A 23329-nucleotide genomic window follows, 5' to 3' on the forward strand; every position below is an offset into this window, starting at 1 on the left:
AGAAATATACACACAGAGTAAAAAAGAAATATTTAAAAAGTACATATGAGCAATCAAAAAAGTCTCTTAAGGATAAATTACTGCATTCTGTTAGGGGAGGGGAGAAAAATGATAAAAAGCATCTTGTAAGAACCATGGTGTGATAGAGGGAGTCACATAAGATGGATGGCCTGGGATTTCCTTTTTTTTTTTTTTTTTAAGTTTTGCTCTTAAAGAAGAGATAAGAAGGAGGTGTGGGAAAGGATACATTTGGTGGGGTTAATGGGACAGGGACTCATTTCACATTATTGAGGGGTTCAAGTAAGAGCAGGCATCACTTGAATCTCACTTTAAACTGAGAGAATTGATTAGAAGAATCAGGAGAACAATTTAGACTATAATAACATTGTAAAAATGAACAGTTTTAAAAAACTTAACTCTTTTCAGTGTAACGATCAACTATAATTCTAGAGGATTAATGATTTACAATACTGTCTACATCCTTACAAAGCGGTCATGTTATAAATAGGCAGAGTGAGAAATAATTTTTGGAAATGGCCAGTGTGGGAATGTATTTTGCTTGACTATGCATGTTTGTTGTGAGGCTTTTGTTTTTCTTTCTTTCTTTTTTTCCACTGGAAGAGGGGGACAAGGGAGGAGGAAAAGAGCAAATGTTTCTTAATTGAGGAAAATTGAGATTTTTTTTTTAATTTAAAGATAAAATAGGAGCTGAGACTTACGCTAGCCTGTTTATCAATATGAGTGTCTCAAAGGTTTAGATTCCTTAAGAGTCTGGCCAGTATGGTGGATCTTTAATAAACCTTGTCTTTGGCTGAAAGAAGACTCAGGTTGAATTCATTTGGGTAGGACCTGTGTCTCGTGCTCATGATATTTCAGGGTCCCAGCACCCCTAAACCTCAACATTTTGGTGGCCTGTATGGGGAAACTGTCTAACCTTGCTCTTCTGCAGTCAAGACTGAAAGAGACTCCGAATATACCTGTGAGTCCTTGGAGGATCTCAGGCTACTGTTTAGAAAGGCCCCAGCCCCCTCCAGCAAATAGGTGGACAAAAACCATCAACTTCCAGATGACTGCTCAGGCTATTATCAACCTCCTACTGAGTCCAAGGTCTCTAGTCCACTGGACCTGGCATCAGCCAGCTTCTAAAGTCTTACCCCTTGAACGGGACCCAGAGAGGCAGGGACAGCTCTACTCCCCTTGCCAGCAGGAAGCAATTTCAGAAGTCGAGACCTTTACCCCTCACCCCAAAAGAAATTGGGTCTCATTTGTTTGAGGGGGAATGATGGGGTATGGGCCCAAGCCCATTTGTCTGTGGGCCCTAGAAAACCCCACCTCGGACTCTCCTTGAACTCCCCACTTGATCAAGAAAGTCTCTAGCATTCCTCTGAAACTATAGTCCTATCAATTGGCCTTTCCTTATTGCCTAAGCCCAATTTCTCAATTCTCTGTTACCCTTAACCTAACTCAGCCCTGTATTGTCTGTTACCTCTGGATGACTTCAGGCCACTTCCTGCCCTTGTTCCTATCTAGGCTACATTCTGCCTTCCAGTCACTCCCATCAAGATCCTCTCTAGATCCCTCCTCCAGTCACCCCAGCCTACTGGCCACTCCCATCAAGATACTCAGCCCAGACCCCTCCTCCAGGCACCCCAAACTACTTGTCCACTCTTAGATCCCTCCCACAGTCTTTCTATATGTAAGATCCATCTTGGCCGCAGTTAGGGTGCTGAGACTTACTCTAGTCCATTTGTCAATGTGAGCGTCACAAATGTTTAGGTTCCTTAAGAGTCTGGCCACTTTGGTGGATCGTTAATAAACCTTGTCTTTGACTGGGGAAAAAAAAAAAAAGATAGGAAAAAAGAAACTATTGAGATAGGAAAAAAAAATATTTATACTAAAGAACACTGACAAAAGTCTGAGAGCCAAGATGTGTAGGCAGTTGACAAAAGTATATGAAGGCCAACAGCCGTTTCCACTAATTAAGTGGTCAAAGGACATGAAAAAACAGATTTTAAGATTCTTACAAACTATAAAAGACCTTTTGAAAACATGGTCCACGTCATTAATAGTAAGACAGAAATGTTTTGCCTCACTTCTATAGCTTGTCAAAGATGATATAAAAGACAAAAATATTTAATGTTGATAGATTTTTGGGAAGATCTTTGGCATACTGATATGTTACTTTTGGAGTTGAGAGTTGATCTGAGATAACAATTTGCAGTATTGTGTTAAAAAGGGCTAAATTTTTCATATCTCTTTAACCCACTTTTCCCATTAACTACTCATATATCCTAAGGAGATTAAAAACAAAGGTTCAACTTATACCAAAATAGGCATACTCTTACTGATAGCAAAAGACTATTAACAAAATACCCATCTTTTATATGAAAAAACTGTGGTATGTAAATATAATAAAGTATCATCCCATTAAAATGACAAATATGAGGAATTCAAATGTAAATGACAAGATTTGTATGAACTAACGCAGAGTAAAATAAGCAGGAATATGTGAACAGTATATACAATGACTACAAAAATGTAAATCTTAAAAAATCACTAAAGGAAGCCAGAGTCTCATTAATTGAGAAACTAAAGAAAGTCCTTGAGAACAAATAGTGACATAAACCTCTTTCCTCACAATAAAATAATGAGGAGCTTCTAAGGTGGAATGTTGAATACATTGTCAAACATGAACACTATTGGATTGCTTAATTTGTTTAATGGTTTTTCTTTATTACAGAAGAAGGTTTCATTCAGGTATGGAGGGTAGGAAAAGTGTAGTATTTTTAAAAATAATTTTTTAAAAAGACATCAGTAAATTTTTTATTGATCAAAAATGTTTAAAAGATGGAAGAAATTACAGTACTTAAAGTGCTTGACTACCTAAAAATAAAATGTTTTGGGGAAAAAAAATTTTAAAAATCAAGAAAAATATTTATGACTTCTGTAACAGATAAAAACTTGATATCCAGGAATTTCCTGGTGAGGTAGTTCTTTCTACCAGTTCAGATTGTCATATTCTCTATAACTTAAAATCTTAGGGAGGTATTCATAACTCTGAAGGGGTTATGTGACTTACGTGTCTAGAGCCATATATTCAACCTCTGTCAGAGGAAGGGTTTGAAATCATGTCTTCCTTGCTCCAGTTTGCTCCATTTTCATTATACTATGCTGCCTTTCTAAAATAAAATAAAATTTAATTTAAAAAAAACTTGACATCTAAAAATATTGTGAAGAGATATTCAAAATTTATAAAAGTTACCCCCAGTCTTTGATTTATAAATGGTTAGTAGATATTAACAATTTAGTAAAAATGTTCCACCTTTTAAATTTTGAGGTACCACCTCACCCATAGATTTAGCAAAAAAAAAAAAAAAACCAATTAAAAGCAACAAAATGTAATGCTGGTAATGTTGTGTAAAAACAAGTGCACTCATTCATTACTGATGGAAATGCGAACTTGTTGAATTTTTTAGAGAACACTCTAGCAATGTGCAGTAAAAGTAACAGAACTAATTCACCCTTTTGATCATATAATTCCAGTGCTGGGAATATATCCAAAAAATTGTCAAATACAAAAATTTTCATAGTTGAATTGGTGGGGGTTTTTTTGGGGAAATCCTAGAAGATCATCAGGTTAAAAGAATATAGAGAAGTATATAAAAACTCTTACGAAATTATAAGAATGAGGGGTACACAGGAAGGCAGAACTAGAGGAATAGAGTACATATAAATTATGACCATACAAAAAGAAATGTGAGCAAAAATGAAAAGAAGGAAGGACTAAAAATTACGATATTTAGTGCTTTGAAACTAACTTAAGTGTAAAAAAAAAAGTCATAAAGCAGGCTTAATTAGTTTTAGTGATATTTAATATTAAGTTTGAGGAAAGAAAAGAACACATACCTTACAGAACCACTTAAGGATATGGCATTAAGAATGGAAGTTTTGAAGACTGAGAGTTGAGTGTATATATTTAATGTGTTTGTCCTGGCTATACTTAGTTCTCTACTAAAATACTTTAGACATAGTCCTTGTGAGTTAGTATTATTATGGATTTTCTGGAATAGGAATTCAAATGCTATTTGTAAGTTTAAGCTAAGCTTAAAAAATACAAATAATAGAATTTTTGGCATTAGAGTACTGAGTGAATAAGACTTGAATTCAATATTGGCTACCTTATCTAGCTGTACTGTTCTGTATTGATTTAAATATTTATTCCAACTTGGTGCTTTAAGTTTTTTGAGAGCTTAATTCTTGTTCTGTCTAGAAGCATTTTGTTAAAACATTGGCATTTTAAAATCCATGGCAAAGGTTGGATGAAATAAAAATTTCCCCCTTAATTTAAACACCTCAGAAAAGGACATTTCTATACACACAGCAGAACACTCTAAAAAAGGATTCTATATGACACTATGAATGTCCATTTCATGCAATTCGTATGTGTCTGTGTGCGTCTATGTAATAAATTCTGTATGTTACTTTTAAAGCTCCTACTTGGCTGTGCTTCCTTTGCTTTTTTGCACATTTTAAAATATGTTTCAATAGCCATCTTTTTTTTTTATTTTTTTTTTTGGGCGTCACTGTTACCAGTTCTCTCTTTAAAAAAAAAAAGCCTGGAAACAAATAAGCATCATCAAACAAAAAGCCACACAGTGGCCATGTCCAAAAACATGTCTGCATCATCTACCTATGTCTTTTCTTGTCAGAAGATGGTTAGCATGCTTCATCAGAGGTCGTCTGGAGACATGATTGGCAATCGTATTGATCGGAGTTAGCAAGCCTTTCAAAGTTGTTTTTCAGTGTTCTGCTCATTTCACTCTTTTGTCAGTTCAGACTACTCAGGATTCTGATATTCTCTCTTTTGTCATTCCTTTCAGCTCGGTAATAACCCATTATATTTATAAACCAGGGTTTGTTCAGCCATTCCTTAACTAAGAGGTAATCTAAGGTGCCCCCTTAGATTGTGGTTCTTTCTTCCCTCCCTCTTCTGATTTCTTCTTTAGGATCAAGAAGTTTGTTTTGCTTTAAACTATTCCCTCCTTAGTATTTTCTTCCCTTCCTGTTATCCCTACCCTCCATGTCCTTGTCCAGTATGGATATATTTCTGTACCATTCTATTGTTCGGCCCTACTTTGTTCATTTGACACATTCCCCACTTGCTTCTCTGTTGAGTTTGGATGTATTCCCACACCATGTTTGTGTGTGTGTGCAAAAAGAACTGGTTCAGGTCCCACCTCAGACCTTACTAGTTCTGTGACCCTCTACAAGTCACTTAATCTTTTATTGTTAAAACATTATATATGGCCCAAGGCTACAAGACTATAAGTTGAGGAAAGGTTGTATAACTGTGTTAGAATGGGGACTTTTTCCACCCTGAGAGGTCCCTAAAGTAGTGAAATCATAGATCCAAACCAGTTTGAAAAAAAACCCAAAAAAGAGAGAAACTGTTCGTAGTGGATTTATATGAATTATAAGAACTTGAGTGTGCCCCTCTCTCTACATTTTATCAAGGTTTGCTTTTTCAGGTCCAGGTTTGGATTCTTGTTTTTAGCTTGTAAATTGGACTTTTGAACATTCACCATCTGTCAAAAGTGATCCAAATGGGGCAGCTAGGTGGTGTAGTGGATAGAGCACTGGCCCTGGAGTCAGGAAGACTTGAGTTCAAATCCAGCCTCAGACACTTGACACTAGCTGTGTGATATTGGGCAAGTTACTTAATCCCATTTGCCTCGTCCCCCCCCCCCCAAAGTGATCCAAATCTTTCCTTCACCCAATTTTTTCTTTCCCTTTCCCCACTAAGCCAAGAAACAAGTATGTTTATCTTCTTAGAATTAATTTTTTGTGTTGTAGCCATTATCTAATGTGAATTTTTATCATTTTTTTCTTCCCAATTTAATAGTCCCAATGACGGGTTTTACACAAAGAGCAACCATTGATCCAGAACTGAATGAAATACACGTTCTGTCTGGACTCAGCAAAGACAAAGAGAAGAGGGAAGAGAATGTCAGGAACTCCTTCTGGATTTATGACATTGTGAGAAATAGTTGGTAAGAAACAGTTATGTGTGCTGAAATTCCAGGGCAGATTTTGTTTGTAATAGGCATTATCCAATCTTAGAAAAATGGGAAGAATGGAGGATCTGTTAATTTATAGAGGAATACATTAAAAGACTAGTAATTATTTTGTACTACTTTACACACAATAGAGTTCAAAAAATATTTATTAAATGTCTACTATTTGTAGAACCTTGTACTATGTGTAGGGAGATAAAAAGATTAAATAAAATGAGATCCCTGCTGGGTAACACCTAAAAGTCTTACACTTGAAAATAAGTGATCATGCTGGAAAGATTTTTACTTTGTAAAAAGAGTAGTGGGCTGGGAGTAAGAAGACCTGGGTTCTTATTTTCACTCTGTTACTAACTAACTATGTGCCTTTTGTCAGGTTAATTTCTCTGAATTTCGTCATGTGTGAAGTGAGAGGGCTTACCTAGGTGGTCAACTTCAATAATCCTATGATCATTCTTTGATCTGTGGACAAATGTTCCAATGGATACAGACTCTTCAAAGAACTCCCTCACTATTATTTAGGGTGGGACTCAGCAACAAAGAAAGTAACTGCTTTCAAGATAGGACATTTATTTGCTGAGGGACAAAACAAAGGAACCTAAATGCAAGCCTTTTATTGCTGTTAAACACAGTTCCTTTTCTTTCTTTTTCTCATTTCTTTTTTCCTTCCTTTCCAAAGATGTGTCTACTTTTTCTCAGTGCCCTAGAAAATGAGCCCTGGAAATGAGGTGTTTCAATTTAGCATACATACTATTAAGCACCTACTGTATAGAAGATGTTATATTAGGCGTTGGTTTCTATTTGGAAGATCTTACTTACATTGTCTCTGTAAGTATTCTTGAAGGAGCCTTGGGCTTCAGGAACAGTTTGAATGAGCAATTTAAGATTGCCTTTTTGATTAAGATCTGAACCTCAGAATTTGCTGTTAGCTAATCCTTTCTTTAAAAAATTTCCTTATTACATCACACATGGTTCATCTGTTAGTTTTGCTGACCTGCTTTTTTCTTCTTTCTTTTATTTTGTAACAAGAGATGTCCCACTGAGCAGGGATCTACTTGGAAATGAAGATGTTATAAAAAAATAATATATCAATAAAATTTTTAAAATAAAAAGATCATACAAAAATAGAATCTCCCATCTGCCAGTCCTTATTAAACATGCAATTTTATTTATTTGCTTTAATTCCATTTGTCTTTTGTTTGCTACTAATCTTGTTGAGGATTGAGGCAGTACCATAATGGCAATTTGTATTGCAGGTCTTGTGTCTATAAAAATGATCAAGCTGCGAAGGATAATCCAAGCAAAAGTCTACAGGAGGAGGAACCATGCCCAAGATTCGCCCACCAACTTGTGTATGATGAATTACACAAGGTACTGTTGTTCAGTCTACATGTAAAATATCTATGGCATACCAACTAAGGTGGCCTCCCCAAAGAATTCTGGCCATTGGTTTCCTATCAGTTGTATAAAACTTATTTGAGAAAAATATAAATAGCATATTAGGCATTTGATATTTTTTCTCCCTGAACTTTTTAGGATTTAATCAGTGCCATCAGTCTAGGACATCTTTTTCTTAGTGGTTGTTAACTGTTTGCCTGTCAGCTGCTCACAGCTGATAGATGACACATCATAAGGGTAGGCTTTTTACCAGCCATACAAAAACAGGTAAAAGTTGTAGTTTTTTTCTTTTTCCATAACTGTATGGTGTGAATGCCCCTCTGTCTGGAAATAAACCATTTAAGTTCTCATTTTCATCCAAGGAATCATTTTTATACTTCTGCTGGTTGGAATGAGTCATTTGCTCCCTTCGATCAGGCCAGTAACAATAGCGAAGGTAAGGGTGATTTATAGCTTCTGGCATCTAAAAGTGCTCAAGTGTTTGAAAAGATCTCTTTTGACTTACCAAAGCCATTAGCTCTAGTTTAGTGGTTTGTATTTTACAGAGCCACTATTGTTGCTCTTAGTTGGAGAAGAAGTGAATAAATGGGCCATGATCTGACGTCTACAAGTGAAAGGACAACATTGGATTTCAGTAAGAGCTCTTTCTCTTAGTCTTGAGTTGAAAGTAAATAATTTTTCTTCTACAAGGAGCTGCTATTTCATAATGTCATTGAAAACTAATTAATATTTTTAGAATTTCAGGGAAGGCTTCTGTATAAATGAAAAGCCTGTATTAAGTGTAGCATGCCATCAGTACTATAATAAATAACTCCTCGATTCTTTTTATTGTAATATATAATTATTGGCATTCCTTTTAAACAAATTTATTTTTATTTGGTCTTATCCACATAATAGCATAACATTAAAATTTTTTTTCCACAAGTGTGTTGTTTATTTTGTCATTACGTCTGACAGACAATATGATTACTATAAAGCCCCTCCAAGAATCCTAAAATTAACTTGCTTAATCAAGTTGTGTACCAGTTTTGAGCTGTATTCCCAGGATGATTAAATATGGTTACAAACAATACTTTACAAATCTACAATTCCATTAGCTTGTATACTCACTTCACTGACAGATCATAGCCTTTTCACAGTGGTTTTCATGAGTAGTTGTGGCCCAGAAATTCATCACCTTGTAGTCCGCCTTGTGTTGATGAGCTTTAGGAGCACAGGAGCTGGTGGTCCTGCCCTGGCTGTCTAGGGCTTGCTGGTTGTGTTACTGTAAGGAAGTCACTTCACCTGCCTGGACTTTGGCTTCTTCAGCTGCACAGTGAAGGAATTAGGCTGAGAGACCTCACCAGTCTCTTCCAGTTCTGAAAGACTGATTCTAACTCACTTAACCTCTCTGAATCCCATTTCTTTATCTTTAAAATATCTGCCTCAGGTTTGTTGTGAAGAAAGTATTTCATAAACCTCAAAACATATTAATAATTATTATTAGGTTGGCTAACCCTCAGATAATAGATGAACATTCTGTCATTGGTCTTTTTCAGCTTGGTAGGATCCAGCAAAGCTTACACTCAGCAGATTTATCCCTCTAGAACAGAGGTGTCAAACTGATGGGGCAAATCAGATTAAAATTTAATTGGGAAATATTTACCCAGATAAATAATTCAGTACAACAGAGTCGATATCAGTTTGTGATGTTCTAAGTCAGTGAGTGGCCTTCCAGGACCCAGTTCTGTATGAGTTTGATACTAACTATCCAAGAGCCCTACTTTGCTAGGACATCAGTTTAGGATTTCAGTGAATTAGAAATGAGAAATATTTTCACTATTGCAGTCAGCTTTTGAATCTTAGTTTGACTCCCTGGAAGCATGGTCCCTACAACATACTATCAGATCACTTTGTCCACTTTTAGTATTTCCTCCTAAGACATAAATTCAATTATTAATGCTGTTTTGGAGGGAGGGTGGGTGATTCAGATGTGTAATTTCATTACTGTAGAGAATTCCTGCTGAGGAAACTGTCAAGCAGATCTGCAGCTATTCTGCAACTTTTGACTGGACAGAGCTCAGATCATGACAAACTTAGTTACTTCTTCTCACTTTGAGCTCTAAGAAGTAAAATGACTTGCCCACAATTGAACAGCCAGTCTAAATCAGTCACGACTGGAATCCAGGTCTTCATGGTTCTGAAACTACTTCTTCCCTACTCCAGCCAAACATAATACGTAAAAAATAATCTTAGAATGTGCATTCTGAAGACAAATATAAATGGTTTAGAAATAAGTGTTGATATTTTATTTTGTTCTTCTAAAAAATCCCATACCCATCATTTTGTTTCAGAATCACCTTTAACATTGTTTTTTGCCTTTAACGTCATCGATCAGGAGAAACAGCACAGTAGAAAATAGAGCCACCGGACTTAGAAACAGACAGACTTGCTCTCAGGTCCTTGAGTTACCTCCTCCTCTATGACCTCAAGGAAGTGACTTAGCTTAGCTGAGCTTCAGTTTTCTCATCTATGAAATGGAAACAATAATACCTGTGCTACTTCACTAAGTAAGCCTCAGGTTTTAATGAGTATGTGTAAAGTGCTTCATAAACTGTAAAGCACTGAAGGAAAGGTAAATTACCCATGTAATTTGCATATTAATGTAAATTCAGTAGGATTCTCAGGAAAATAGAAAACTAGAAGGCAGAGACAGTGAAGAGGTTTTTTTTTGTTTGTTTTATATATACAGTACCTGGCCTAGCAACTTGTACATAATTGACACTTAATAAATGCTCCTGGATTGGATTGGAATGCAAATTGTTATTTTTTTTTTTTAAGGCAATTGGGGTTAAGTGACTTGCCCAGGGTCACACAGCTAGTAAGTGTCGAGTGTTTGGTCTGAGGCTGGATTTGAACTCAGGTCCTCCTGACTTCAGGGCCGGTGCTCTATCCACTGCGCCACCTAGCTGCCCCAGGAATGCAAATTATTAATATTATCGATAGCAGTTTTTCAACAGCGAGTTCTAAAGTTTCTTCCTTTAGTACAAGTTCAACTACTTATCCTTTGCCATCTACAGGTGCCCTTTAATAAGCCTCTCTTATGAAGTCATGTTTAGAGTTAAGAGATTTTTACCCCTCAGATTCTTATATTTGGGAAGGTGTGGTTTTTCTACGTATTTTACTGACATGATTCTCATACTAGATTCTGTTATAAATTTTAATGTTAGTTTTTTGCCACAGATTTTATTCTCTTGCTTTAAAAGAACATTTCCATGGAAAGATGCGAAAAATATGTGTTTTGTCCCAAGTTAAGGGAACTATTTTTTGGATGTGTGTAGAAATTTGGCTCAGAATGCAGTGTGAGGGCGAAAGAAGTTCAGTTTTCACCTACTTGAAAGAAATTGATGTTTGTGCGGGACTAAGTATGGACAGCCATATGGTTTCGTAGAATAAGAGGTAATTTTGTAAGAAAATAATTAAAATAAAATGGTTTTAACGATTTAAAAATTGCAGTTTCATGATCTTGTATGAAAATTGTCTTTGACTCTTCTTGCCAGCTCTTATTGAAGCCTAACATGTTTTAGAACCTGTTTCAAAAATGCTGGTTCATATAAACAGAGCTGGAAGCTGGTGTGAGGTGCTGACATGAAAGCCCATCGCTTTCTAAGACATAATTTGAGAGGCCTCCTATAGGAAGCCTTCCTAGGCTAACTCAACTTCATGTAATAACTCCTTTGCTCTTCATATTCCCTTAGTGATTTTACATATGCTGTTTATAGTCTGGTCTGTTTTATAGTCTATGTACTTTTTTAGCTGTATTATAAGCTTTCTTGTGAGAAAGGACTCTGGTCTTATTTTATTATTTATTTTTTATTATGGTAATAGAAAAAGAGAGACAGCATCCTGTAGTTCAGGCCTTTACAACCTGTGGTGCCTACGAAAAATGTAAAGGAAAACATCCTTTGTATGTAGATGAAATCCTCAAGTGTGCTGCGCCTGCAGGCTGTAAACACCAGGAGCCCTCTGTGACTTAATCTGCTAAGTTACGAATCAGCCAAAAATAATTAAGTAAATGCCTGCTGTCTGCCAGGCACCCCTGGTATTTAATTAATTTGTACTGGGAGTACAAAGACAAAAATGAAACAATTCCTGCCCACAAAAGTTTACATTCTATGAGGGAGATAACATTTCCTATAGTGCTTTACGGTTTATGAAGCACTTTACACATACTCATTAAAACTTGAGGCTTACTTAGTGAAGTAGCACAGGTATTATTGTTTCCATTTCATAGATGAGAAAACTGAAGCTCAGCTAAGCTAAGTCACTTCCTTGAGGTCACAGAGGAGGAGGTAATTCAAGGACCTGAGAGCAAATCTGTCTTTGTTTCCAAGTCCGGGGTCCTGGTCTATCGCCACCAGGGTCTAAGGGGAAGTAATGATCAAAGTGACCTGCGTGGTATAGGCTTCCATCTGTCTTTCCTTCCTACATTAGCTAGGGCAGTTCATGTTGGTGGTGATGAAAAAAGTGGTCCCATTCTCCAAAAGGGTTGCTTCCTTAAGTGATGGCCATAGGGACCTGTTAGGAAGATCTGGGAGAGTTACTGCTATTTGTGGGGCTCTTGGCTTACCTGCCCATGCTGGTAGTTGGTCTTGGTGGGAATGGCAGGCCTCTTCTCCCAAAAACTACTTCCCTCATAAATACCTTCGAGGGATAGTTTGGAAATAGAACCACTTTTCATCTGGTAGCAGCTTCCAAAATTATAAATATAATATGCTGAGGCAGAAATAATTATTTTCATGTACGAATACTGCTTTTATTCTCTGTTATATTTTATATTCTGTATATTTATTTAGCTGCATTGTAAGCTTTCTTGTGAGAAAGGGCTCTTCCTTTATTACTATGGTTCTCTCTATTATTATATTAGATAGTCACAACAACATTGGGTGATCTGAGAGCTTGATGGACATCCTGTAAACACTTATGTTCTACATTGCCATGCACTGCTTTTGTTGCATAGATATCTTAAAAATGAATTCTCAGCTTATTTCCAATTATATTGTAAACTACTTCATTGTCTCATTTTTCTTTTCTGTTTGTCTCTTAAACATCTCTTAACAAGGTTATATTGCTGCCAACAACACATGGAAGCTAAATGGAGACTTTGAGAGGTGTAGAAATGGGACTGTTACACAAAGCAAACTAAGGAAAACGGAATTATTTTGTGCAAAAAATATTAGCATGTTTATAGATTTTTATCACTGATGTAAGGAAATTCTCTGGTGTTCACTTTTTTCAAACTTCAGTTCCTAACTTTACTATGAGTTATGGACACTTGAGTATGCAAGCAATTTTAAAATCTCATTTGTTTGTTCTGTTATAGGTTCATTATTTGTTTGGTGGAAACCCTGGCAAATCCTGTTCTCCAAAGATGAGATTAGATGACTTCTGGTCACTGAAACTCTGCCGTCCTTCAAAGGAATACTTGTTGAGGCATTGTAAATATCTCATAAGGAAACACAGGTATAAAAGCAATAGTCTGACAGTTTTTTTTCCCCACTAAAACATCAGCTGTTGAAGCTACCATACCAACTAAAAGCCATTTGGAGACATAGTCTATTGGAAAAATCTAATAACCTTACAGTGTAACTGTACTGTGATTAGTGATAGGTTTTGTTTATTTTCCTTTGCTCTCACCTTGAAATTAAGATTTAAAACATTATTTCCAAAGTTCCTAACTAGAGAAAAAGTGACTAGTTCACATGAACCCAGTAACTTAAAGGTACTAGAAAAAGAAATTTTCTAAGATGTAATCTCATATACACAATGCATCTTAAATTCAACACATACAGAACAGAACTCACTTTCTTTCTCCTCAAACCCACCTGCCTTCTTTCCTTTCTTGTTCTTTCCAGGGCACCACCATCTTTCTAGTCATCCAGATTGGCAGCTTCAGGGTCATCTTTGATTCCTCCTTTTCCTTTCATTCACATGGTCATCACTGTACTTCAGTCTCTCATCATGTCCACCGTAACTATGGTGATATATCCTGCTAATTGGTTTCCTTGCCTCTGATCTCTGTCTTCTATTCCCTGTTAGCTGGCATTTAAAGTCCTTCATGACCTGGCTCCAGACCAACTTTCCACATACTCTGCATTACATTTCCACAACTTTTTCTTATCTTTCCCCTCCTTATGCACTCTGCAGTCGAGTCAGGTTGACCTTAGTGCAGGCTGTCATCTCGTATTCTTGAACTGTACATATTCTGTGCTCTTTCCTCCATTCCACCTTTTGGGATTTCTGGCTTTCTTCAGAGCTCAACAGAAACACCCCTCGCTGTCCCCAGCTGCTCATGCCTTCACCCTCAACGTGCCTTCTCTTTACTTGGTAAAGACTTATAGAATGTTAGAGTGTAAGCTCCTTGGGAGTAGAAGTTGTTTCATTCTTTGTTTTTGTATCCTTGGTACCTAACACAGTGCCTGGAACATAGTAGTTGCTGAATAGGAGCTTATTGATTGATTGGTTTTAGAAAATTTGTTAAACCAATAAGAATTAGACCGGCCCTCAGTGATGGACTTATAGCTTATGTTTTGTTAAACCTCCTTTCCAAGCTACAGTGTTTTAGGTGGCCTACTTTCTAAACTTAGATTTAACATTAGGTTTAACTCCACTTCTTGACCTAAATTCAAATCCTGCTTCACAATCCTGCTTAATAGCTGTGTGACCCTGGACAAGTCTGTTAACTTCTTCTAATCTTAGTTTCCTCATCTGTAAAATGGAGATAAAAACACCACTTACAGGGTTGTTGTGAGGATAAAATGAAATAACATAGGTAAAGTGCTTTGCAAGCCTTAAAGATCTATATGAATCCTAGCTGTTATTATTAGTTGAGAGTCAATAGCCAGGCCTCACTTTCATAGCCTTTCATAGCTTTATACATGGTGATTTTTTTTCCCCAGTTTATATAAAACATAGCACAACTGTACAAATTATCAGGTAATATCATCAGATATTATCAGCTGGCTAATTTTATACATGTATCTTTCTTTTTTCTGCGAGCACTACATTAGACTTTTATAGGAATTTGTAATAAAATACATAAGACTTTCACTTTATAGTTTAACCTTGTAGGTATTTTCCTTATATCTGTGAACCCACAAAAGCTTTACCTTCCTACTAAATTTTCATTGGTTCATCTACACTTTCCATTTTCTGCTATTTGTTCTATCACAAAGATAACATAGTTATGCTTATATGTACTTACTTTATACAAAAACAGAAAAATGAAATTCAAATGATAAAATAATGGAAAATAGAAACCTTTTAAAATATATGGAAAAATACATGGAAAATATATGAAAAATATTGAGTTGAGTTGAACGACATGAGAGGAATATATTATTTCTATTTCATCTTATGAATCTGAGAACTAAAAAAAGAAGATAAAGCCATTATCTTCAAAGAAGTAATCATTTGATAAGTATAAAGACATAACTTTTAAAAACTCTTAAAGCTTAAAACTATCCTAAAGCTTTTATGACACCCATTATGTATTAATGGGGAAGTAAAGTTTGTGTGAAATGGAGCCCCTGCCTTCCTATTTATAGTCTTATTAGGGGGAAAAGAGAATAACATTCTAACATCTTGGGGGGGAAAGTAGTCAAGAGAAAAATGGAATTAAACTCATTCCTGGCATTAATAGTTCTTTGATAATGTGCAGATTTTTAGTTAGTTTTTTTTTTAAATATGTAAAATAGGGATAACACCTAAAATACCTCAGAGGTTTGTTGTATAGATAGAGTGAGATAATATATGTAAAATACTTTGTAAACATTAAAGCTGTGTGTATCCTGTCAATAAAAGTGATAGTAGCTGGCCTACATGTCATACATGTGTCAGCTATTATTGTTGTTGTTCACTCTGCTTAACCTCTCTTATAGATGTAAGGTAGGAATGATAACCTGTTTTCAACTTCAGTAGTTCTAAAAATGTGGTATTCAAAGATCCTTGAAGTGACTTGTAGACTGACCCAGAAGTGCAAGTCATACAAACTTTTTTAAAAAGCACATTGACCACTGCTGGTTTGAGTTCGCAATGAAAAACACAAAAATGAATTTTTAAAAGTATGACCACCATATTGGTTATTTACCTAAGCCAAAACATCACAGGGTTGTTTGCAGTATCAAGTAGAAACAGTTGGAATCCATAGGACCACTTTTCCCCCAATAAAGCAATTAATGGACTGAAGAGCTTGAATCTGGAATTTTGAAGGCATCCTGAACAGAAGTTTGTTTGACAGTATTTTTAAATTGGCCCGTTGTATTCAATACTTTGGTACTTCAGTGGATTTGTGATCGCATCAGTTTGAGTACTTCCTTCAACAGTGAAGATCTTGACTCGGCCATACCCTCTCATACTGTGTGACTTTTGCCTGTGTCTTCCTAGAAATCCGCAACTGAAGGGCCACTCTCCTTGTTGAGGGCCTTCCTCAAGTTCTCTTAACTTTATGTGGATACCAATGGATACCAGCAACACAGGCTGTCCATCTGTCACTCTCACTGCATGTCCAGCTGGTCTCTTTTTCCAGATATACATTTCTCTGATTATATCCTTAAAGCTACTTCTCTTGCATAATGCTTTGTTGGTGATATGTTGCAGCCTGTTTAGGCCCAGGATGTGTTTCCATTGACCTCTCAGTGACCCGCAACTATAATTCTTCAGGGACTATGATATTCCATGATTCAGAGCTATGCAGCATCACTGGAAGAATATTAATGTTAAAAAAGATGGAACTGTATTTCAGGTAGAAGCGTGGGGTCTTTTAAAAAAAAAAAAACATCCATTTTTCCGAAGGCAGTGAGTGCAGCATGCTTTTTTAAAATTCTGGGCACAGTCCATTGTCCATCCACAGCTCCTGTCCTGATATATGTGCCAATAGATGGACTGGTTAGGTTGCCCATTCAACTGCATATCATAGTCTGGATGTTAGGCATTCTTTGTCCACTTGATTTTTGCCATGTGGATAGTTAGGCTGAACTCTCTCAGTTGATTGTGGATCTTTGCTCTGCACTGTTCTGGGGCTTGATGCAATCAGCACAATGTCATCCATAAACAGGAGCATTTGGAGGACTTCTTCATCTATGGGAAATCACTCTTCAGTTTGGACTCTGCACTGAACATTCTCCTTGATGGTGACAATACCTTTTGTAAGTATATGTCTCCTTGTTTTATACTTCACATGTAACCAGATGGTTATTGAACAAAGGTATATCTGTTATATTTTTCAAGTAATCTTACATGATTTTGACATGTGCATGAGAGTTCCTTTGTGGATTGGAGGAGAGACTGTCCAGAGAATTTTGCTTTACCAAGTCAAATGCTTGTTTTTTTTAATAGTTGACAAGATCCCAAGAGAATGGTCAAAGGATATGAACAAACAGTTCTGAAAGGAATTGCAAACTATTAATGAATATATTAAAGAATGCTCCAAATTACTAATAATAAGAAAAATGCAAATCAGAACAACTCTTGAGGTTTCACCTCACACCTAGCAAATTGGCAAAGGTGACAAAAGAGGAGAATAATCAGTGTTGAAGATACTGTAAAAAGACTGGCATGCTAATGCGTTGTTGGTGGAACTCTGAATTGATCCAGCCAGCCATTCTGGAAAGCAGTTTGGGGTCTTTTGAAGAAAGTGACTAAAATGTCCATACCCTTTGACTCAGAGATTCTACTGCTAGGCATATTCCCCAAGAACATCAATGCAAAAAAAAGAAAGTCTCCATACTGAACAAAATATTTTTTGTTGTTGCAAAGAACTAGAAACTACGTAGATGCCTGTTGACTGGGGAACAACTAAACAAATGTGATATGCAAATATAGTGGAATGTTACTATGCTATAAGAAGCAATGAATATGATGAATATAGAGAAACATGGAAAAATTTATGTGAACTGATACAAGGTAAAGTAAGGAGAACCAGGAAAACTCTCTAACCAGTGACTACAACAATGTAAGTGGAAAGAAACAGCAACAGCAAAATGATGGAAATGGAATCCTTCAGAACTCTGATGGCCAGGCTTAGTCCCCTAGAAGAAGACACTTCCCCTCCCAGCCCCTCTTTGCAGAGGTGGGGCCCCTGCTTGTTTGATGTGTTGGATAGTGTTGAACTTTTTTCTTCCTCTTTTGTCATTCTTTGTTACAGTTGATGACTCTCTGGGGGTGGGGTTGGGAGAGTAATAGAGTGAGAATTATAGATGGTATGTAAACCAAAGACAACAATGAAAATTTATTTTCAAAAGAAGAAATGAAATACTGTGAAAATATAACCTCCAAGCTTAATTTCAGAGAAGAGATATGAGAAGGCACCTCTCTTCCACCTTTGAAGAGGTAGTTGACTATGGTTATAGACAGCAGTAAATATTATTAGGCCTTTTTGATGTGTTGGCTAGTTTTGCTAAACTTGTTTTTCTCTTTTAATTTTTTTTAAATAAAATACGGCTCTCAGAGGGAGAGAATGGGAGGAATATATTGGGAAATGTAGGTTATGTGAAAACAAAAGATATCAATAAAATTTTATTTTAAAATATTACTCATCAACTTATTTTAAAATAATTTTATTGGTATCTTAAGCATAAATATGATTATTGATCATAAAAGTCTTGTAGAGATGTGTTAGTTGTTATAGATATTTTTTCTGTCACCCTTTTATATGATAACATCAATGATGTTTTTCCCCAGTTTTATTCCTTTCAACTAAATTGAGAATTTTACAAACTTTATCATAAAAGTTATCATCAAAACTAGTTAGTGCTTATTGAAAAACAGAAAAGTTGATCAGTGGAATAAGCTAGATTAGTAAAACCTAGAAGTAATAAAACATAGTAGCCTACACTCAGTAAACCCCAAAACACAATATTAGGGTAAAGACTACCTATTAAGTAAGACCTACTGGGAAAACTGGAAAGTAGTTTGGTAGAAATTCATTTTAGACTAACATTTTACACCATGTAAAATAGTTTGTCAAATAGATGCTAGACTTAAATATAAAAGGTCACATTATTTAAAATATTAGTTGTAGAATGGAAGGAGTTGCCTTTTATAATTAAGGCTATAGAATAATTCTTAAATAAATAAAACCTAGAGATGATCATAAGAGATAGAATCTGTAAGATAAATTATGTAAAATTAAAAAGTATTTGCACAAATTCAATGTAGCTAAAATGAGAAGAGGAGTTGATTGGAAGAAAATCTCCATAGCGAATCGTTGATAAATGTCTGATATAGGAAATTGATATGAGTGTATAAGAATGAGAGTTAACCCTAACCCAATAGGTAGGTGATAAAAGGATCAGACAGTTCTCTAAAGAAGAAATGGATACTATCAAGAACCATGTGAAAAAATATTCCAGGTTATTAATAATAAGAGAAGTGCACATTGAAACAACTGAGATTTTTTTCTAAAACCCTTAAGATCGACAAAGATGATAAAAGACAAATAAGGGTATATGTTGAAGGAGCTGTGAGAAAGGGGGTACTGCTGCTGGAGCTGTGAATTGATCTGTGAGACCATGGCCAAATCACCTAATTTTTCAGTGCCCAAGGCAACTAAGACCCTAAATTATAAACTAGTTGCTAAAGCTTTATGGGTGTAGGGAATTTCCATGGTAGGAGTTCCTGGGTGGGAAAAAAAAAAAACATGGGTTCAGACTGAGTAAATACACCATAGGAGACAGTTTTTACTTATCTCTTGAAGAATGTTTCTTCCATGTTTTATCCTCCAGCTATTGTGTATAATATTTAGTGCTTGAAGTTTTTTAGTTGTTTCATAACCTACCTAATGGTATTATCAGACAGGTAAACTTGACTTAACTTCATAAGGAATGTTCCCACTCAGTCATTAGCAGATTTGAAAAGTAACCTAGGTTTAATGTCACCAGCACTGTGGCCTTAAGCCATCTAGACAACTACTGCTTCCCTTGGAACACTACAGCTGTACCACCCTTTTGGCTCCTTCTGGACTCCCGTACCAGAAGTTTGTGAGCAAACCAAATTCATTGCTTAGTACTTACGTCCTTCTCCATTGTCCCCTACTCTCTCTGTAGTTGAAGAACATCTCCTATATCACTAACCATATCCAATTATCATTTTTGTTTGGTTATCATTTTCTAGGTTTGAAGAAAAAGCCCAAACTGATCCTCTTAGTGCTCTGAAATATTTGCAGAATGACCTTTATGTAACTGTGGATCATTCAGACCCAGAGGAAACAAAAGAGGTGAGGAACAAACCTCAGAAAATTATGTTTGAAATATAATTAGTTTTCAGTTGTCTTTTCTGTGAATTGTCCATTTTGGGGACTATCTTATCCTTGGTCAGTTTTCATCTACTATTCAGCATACCTCTGGGCTGACTTCCTCCACTCTCACCCCAAAACTGTTATTTGGTGTATTTGGAGAAAATGGTAACTTATTTTAATACAGGCTAAGTAGAACATAGGACTATAAATCTGGTTCTCCAGAAATCATAAATGCATTCCAAGACTAAATATAAATTATTTGACAGGGTAGCATTATTCATTATTTTTGTGCCCTCTGTGCCATAATTCCTATCTATTAGCTTGGATGACTAAGAGTTGACAATACCACTAACTCCAGAAATTGTTATTACTTATAATGGTTCTAACTTGCTATTCTATGGTTTTGTTTTTGTTGTTTCAATAAATTTGTTCTATTTACATGAAAAGAAGTAGGCTGTGAACACATTACAAAATGGACCATGCCAAGTTAAAGAAACTGTGTGCTTGAGGCTGCCTTGAAACAGTTACAGCTCACCATCTCTGCCTTTCTCTGGGGTTCCTCCTCCTCCTCTAGCTCCTCTGTACTACTTTTTCAATTGTTCAATGCTTAAATGTCTGTAGAAAAACTTTACTTTCTTCATTGTTGCTTTTTGCTCCCTTCTTTCCCTACTGCCTCTGTCTTTGCATGTTTTGTTAGTTTCTACTCAGAGGCTTAAAAATCTGTTTTCACTGCTTTCTTTTCATCAAGTTAGCTTCTGTTGAGCCTGCTTTTGATGTGTTCCAATGTTACCATCTCATTTTTTCTTGCTTCACCTTTTGTCGCAGGTGAATAACTCCCATCTTCAAGATCCCGGAATAGGCTTGGGCAGTCTCTCTCCAAAGTAGTTACATCTCTCTACTATGGAAAAAAAAAACCAAAAGGAGTTATAGTGGTTTTCAAACATTTCTCCAGTCTAATTTGAGGCAGTTAGGTAGTACAGTGGATAGAGTGCTGGGCCTCAAGTCAGGAAGATTTGAGTTCAAATTCTTTTTAGACACTTATTAGCTGTGTGAACCTTGGCAAATCACTTAACCTCTCTGTGTCTCAGTTTCCTCAGCTGTAAAATGAGGATAATAAAAGTCTCTACTTCTCCAGGTTGTTGTAAGAATCAAATGAGGTAATATTCAGTAAGTGTTTAGCCCAGTGCCAGGCACATATATTTACAAATGCTCATTACTTTCCCCCTAATCAGGTAAAGCTCTGTAGATAATTCAGAACTTTGCTTGTGAAACGGCACGTCTTTTCACCTTAAGCAAAATGAGACATCATAGACCACTTTATAAAAGCATTAAAAGTCTGTATTCTTGGGGGCAGCTAGGTGACGCAGCGGATAGAGCACCGGCCCTGAAGTCAGGAGGACCTGAGTTCAAATCTAGCCTCAGCCCAAAATGCTTGACACGTACTAGCTGTGTGACCCTGGGCAAGTCACTTAACCCCAATTGCCTTTAAAAAAAAAAGTCTGTATTCTTACAGCTGACACTGTAATACAATAGTACAGTTTTCTGGTATGTTTTTCTAAGGACTGTACAAATCTTGGAGGTTAAGTGGTGAAATGTTGATAGGACCAGATTCATCTATTTTTCCTTATGCTTAGTAGAGGAAAAAAATTGAGCCTAGCAAACAGAATAACAAATTATTTCCAGTTGCATGCTGTGTCTGAAATACTCGGATGACTCTTGGGGAAAAGTAAAACAACATTGCTTTGTGTTATAATATTTCTGTTTGTCTTTTTTGTGAAGAATATTAACAATAGTTCTGCTGGTTTACTAATATACCTGTTTCTTTCTGGTTGGCAACTTTTGGAATTCTTGTAGATAAACCCAAAAAGGCATGGTTAATCTTATTTTCATCCTATAATGGAGTATAATTGATACAAATTAGAGAAGAAATCCAGAAGTTAATATTTTTGGATGGCCACTGTGTCAATATATAAGTTATTAGGTATTTAGTTTGTGTCCCAAGCTGAGAATCCAGTATACTCTACAAGATCTTTAGAAAAACAGAGAAAGAATACATCTTCAGACCTTACATTAACTATAGATTTTACATTACTTTTTTTCTTTAATTTATAGGTTACTCAGTCAGGAATGTGATTTTAAAGAAAGATGGAAGGAAAATGTGGTGTCACTAAATCTCAAATTGCATATAGGAGAGAATTTCATTAAATAAAAATATTTTCATATAACTTTGTAAGTGCAAGTTACAAAGCAAAGATTTGATCCTCACAGAAAGTCTTTCTGAGTGTAAAGTTTTACTTTGAGAAACTTTTTGCATGCAGATAGAAGAAAGGAAACCTCAAAATTTTTATTTTTTTCATTTATTTAAGGAATTGCTAAGTAGTTTAATATGTGCTCTTGTTTCTATTTCTACTCCAAAATCCCTCAAATGAAGGGTTCCACTTTTTGGTAGTTTCAAGTTCTGAGAAAGAGGAGGAATCTCAATAGTCATTGCAGCCTGAGTAGCAGTTACCAAGTTTGCTGTAATATAACACTGCGTTTTGAATACAAGTTTCATTTATTATTGAATCTAACTGACCTATGAGAAGTCTTTTTTCATTTTCTCTCTCATTTTGTCAGTTCTCTTTTATAGAAGGTGTTAGGTGGAAACAAACATAAAGGGCAAAATTCTTCAAGATTATTTTGCCTGACTGGCTGATAGATCATGTTTAGCTTTGACTGATGTTAATATAGTTGCATTGTAACCTCTTCTTCAGCTTTTAGAATTCTGCTGTCACCCTTCTGCTGTCCTTTCTGATTCTGAAGACACTAAGGCATTAACTCATCCTGCAATGTCTGGGCTGTAATTCAAAGTCTTTCTGTCTGCCACTCACAGAACTGGTACTGGCTGAATGCAGTTTTGTCCCTGGCATTCATTCCTCCTAGCTGTCACTCGGCTCCTTTTCTGGTACCTGGATGTCATCATCACATGGTACTTTGCTGTGCTCTGTACTGACATGGGTTTCAGATTTAATGATGAATCACTTCCAGGCACCAGGTTCATTGTGATGGCAAACAAGGGTCCGCAGGTACCCTCGCATCAAAACAAATGAAACTATCTCATGGCTGTGTCCTGTGAAAACAAGAACTCCCTTTTGGTTAAATCCCTGTGCTATGGGATTGCCCAGCATGATTCCATTTAGAACTCATCTAAAAAGGAATAGATAATTGTCTTATTTTCCCCTTGAGCCTCCAGACGACTCAGAATATGTGGGAAAAAGGAAAGATTTTCATGGTTATGCCCAATGGCAAAGCCATTCAGTCTCATCCCTATTGTGTCTTCTGCCTGTCTTTTTATTGTGGAGGGTCCATTTTATAAATCACAGATTGAGGTTTATAAATAGGTCTCTGTATTTTCTTCAGGCAGATATTCTGTAGAGAAAAAATTCATAACCCTGAAAACAGTATTAACTTTTTTTCTTTCTTAAAAAATAAAACAACAACAACCAAAAAAAAAAACTAAAACCAAAAACCGCAGTAACGTTGCAAATAAATCATTTCAGCTGTGTGAGCTACAAGTAGGCCAAGGAAAATAGACAGCTTGTTCTTA

General features: G+C 36.0%; 1 protein-coding gene across 2 annotated transcripts in view; it reads left to right on the plus strand.

Annotated features, from left to right (window-relative positions):
* MKLN1 (muskelin 1) overlaps nt 1–23329 on the plus strand; it is a 227549-nt gene that overhangs the window by 186904 nt on the left and 17316 nt on the right. For both annotated transcript variants that reach the window (XM_027842258.1, XM_027842259.1), the window contains 4 exons: nt 5903–6050; nt 7328–7442; nt 12832–12971; nt 19620–19722. In XM_027842258.1, the coding sequence (XP_027698059.1) occupies nt 5903–6050; nt 7328–7442; nt 12832–12971; nt 19620–19722 (506 nt within the window). The remainder of the gene's footprint in view (nt 1–5902; nt 6051–7327; nt 7443–12831; nt 12972–19619; nt 19723–23329) is intronic.

This window comes from Vombatus ursinus, unplaced genomic scaffold, assembly GCF_900497805.2.
Source record: "Vombatus ursinus unplaced genomic scaffold, bare-nosed wombat genome assembly UNPS02014870.1, whole genome shotgun sequence".
Lineage (NCBI taxonomy): Eukaryota > Metazoa > Chordata > Mammalia > Diprotodontia > Vombatidae > Vombatus > Vombatus ursinus.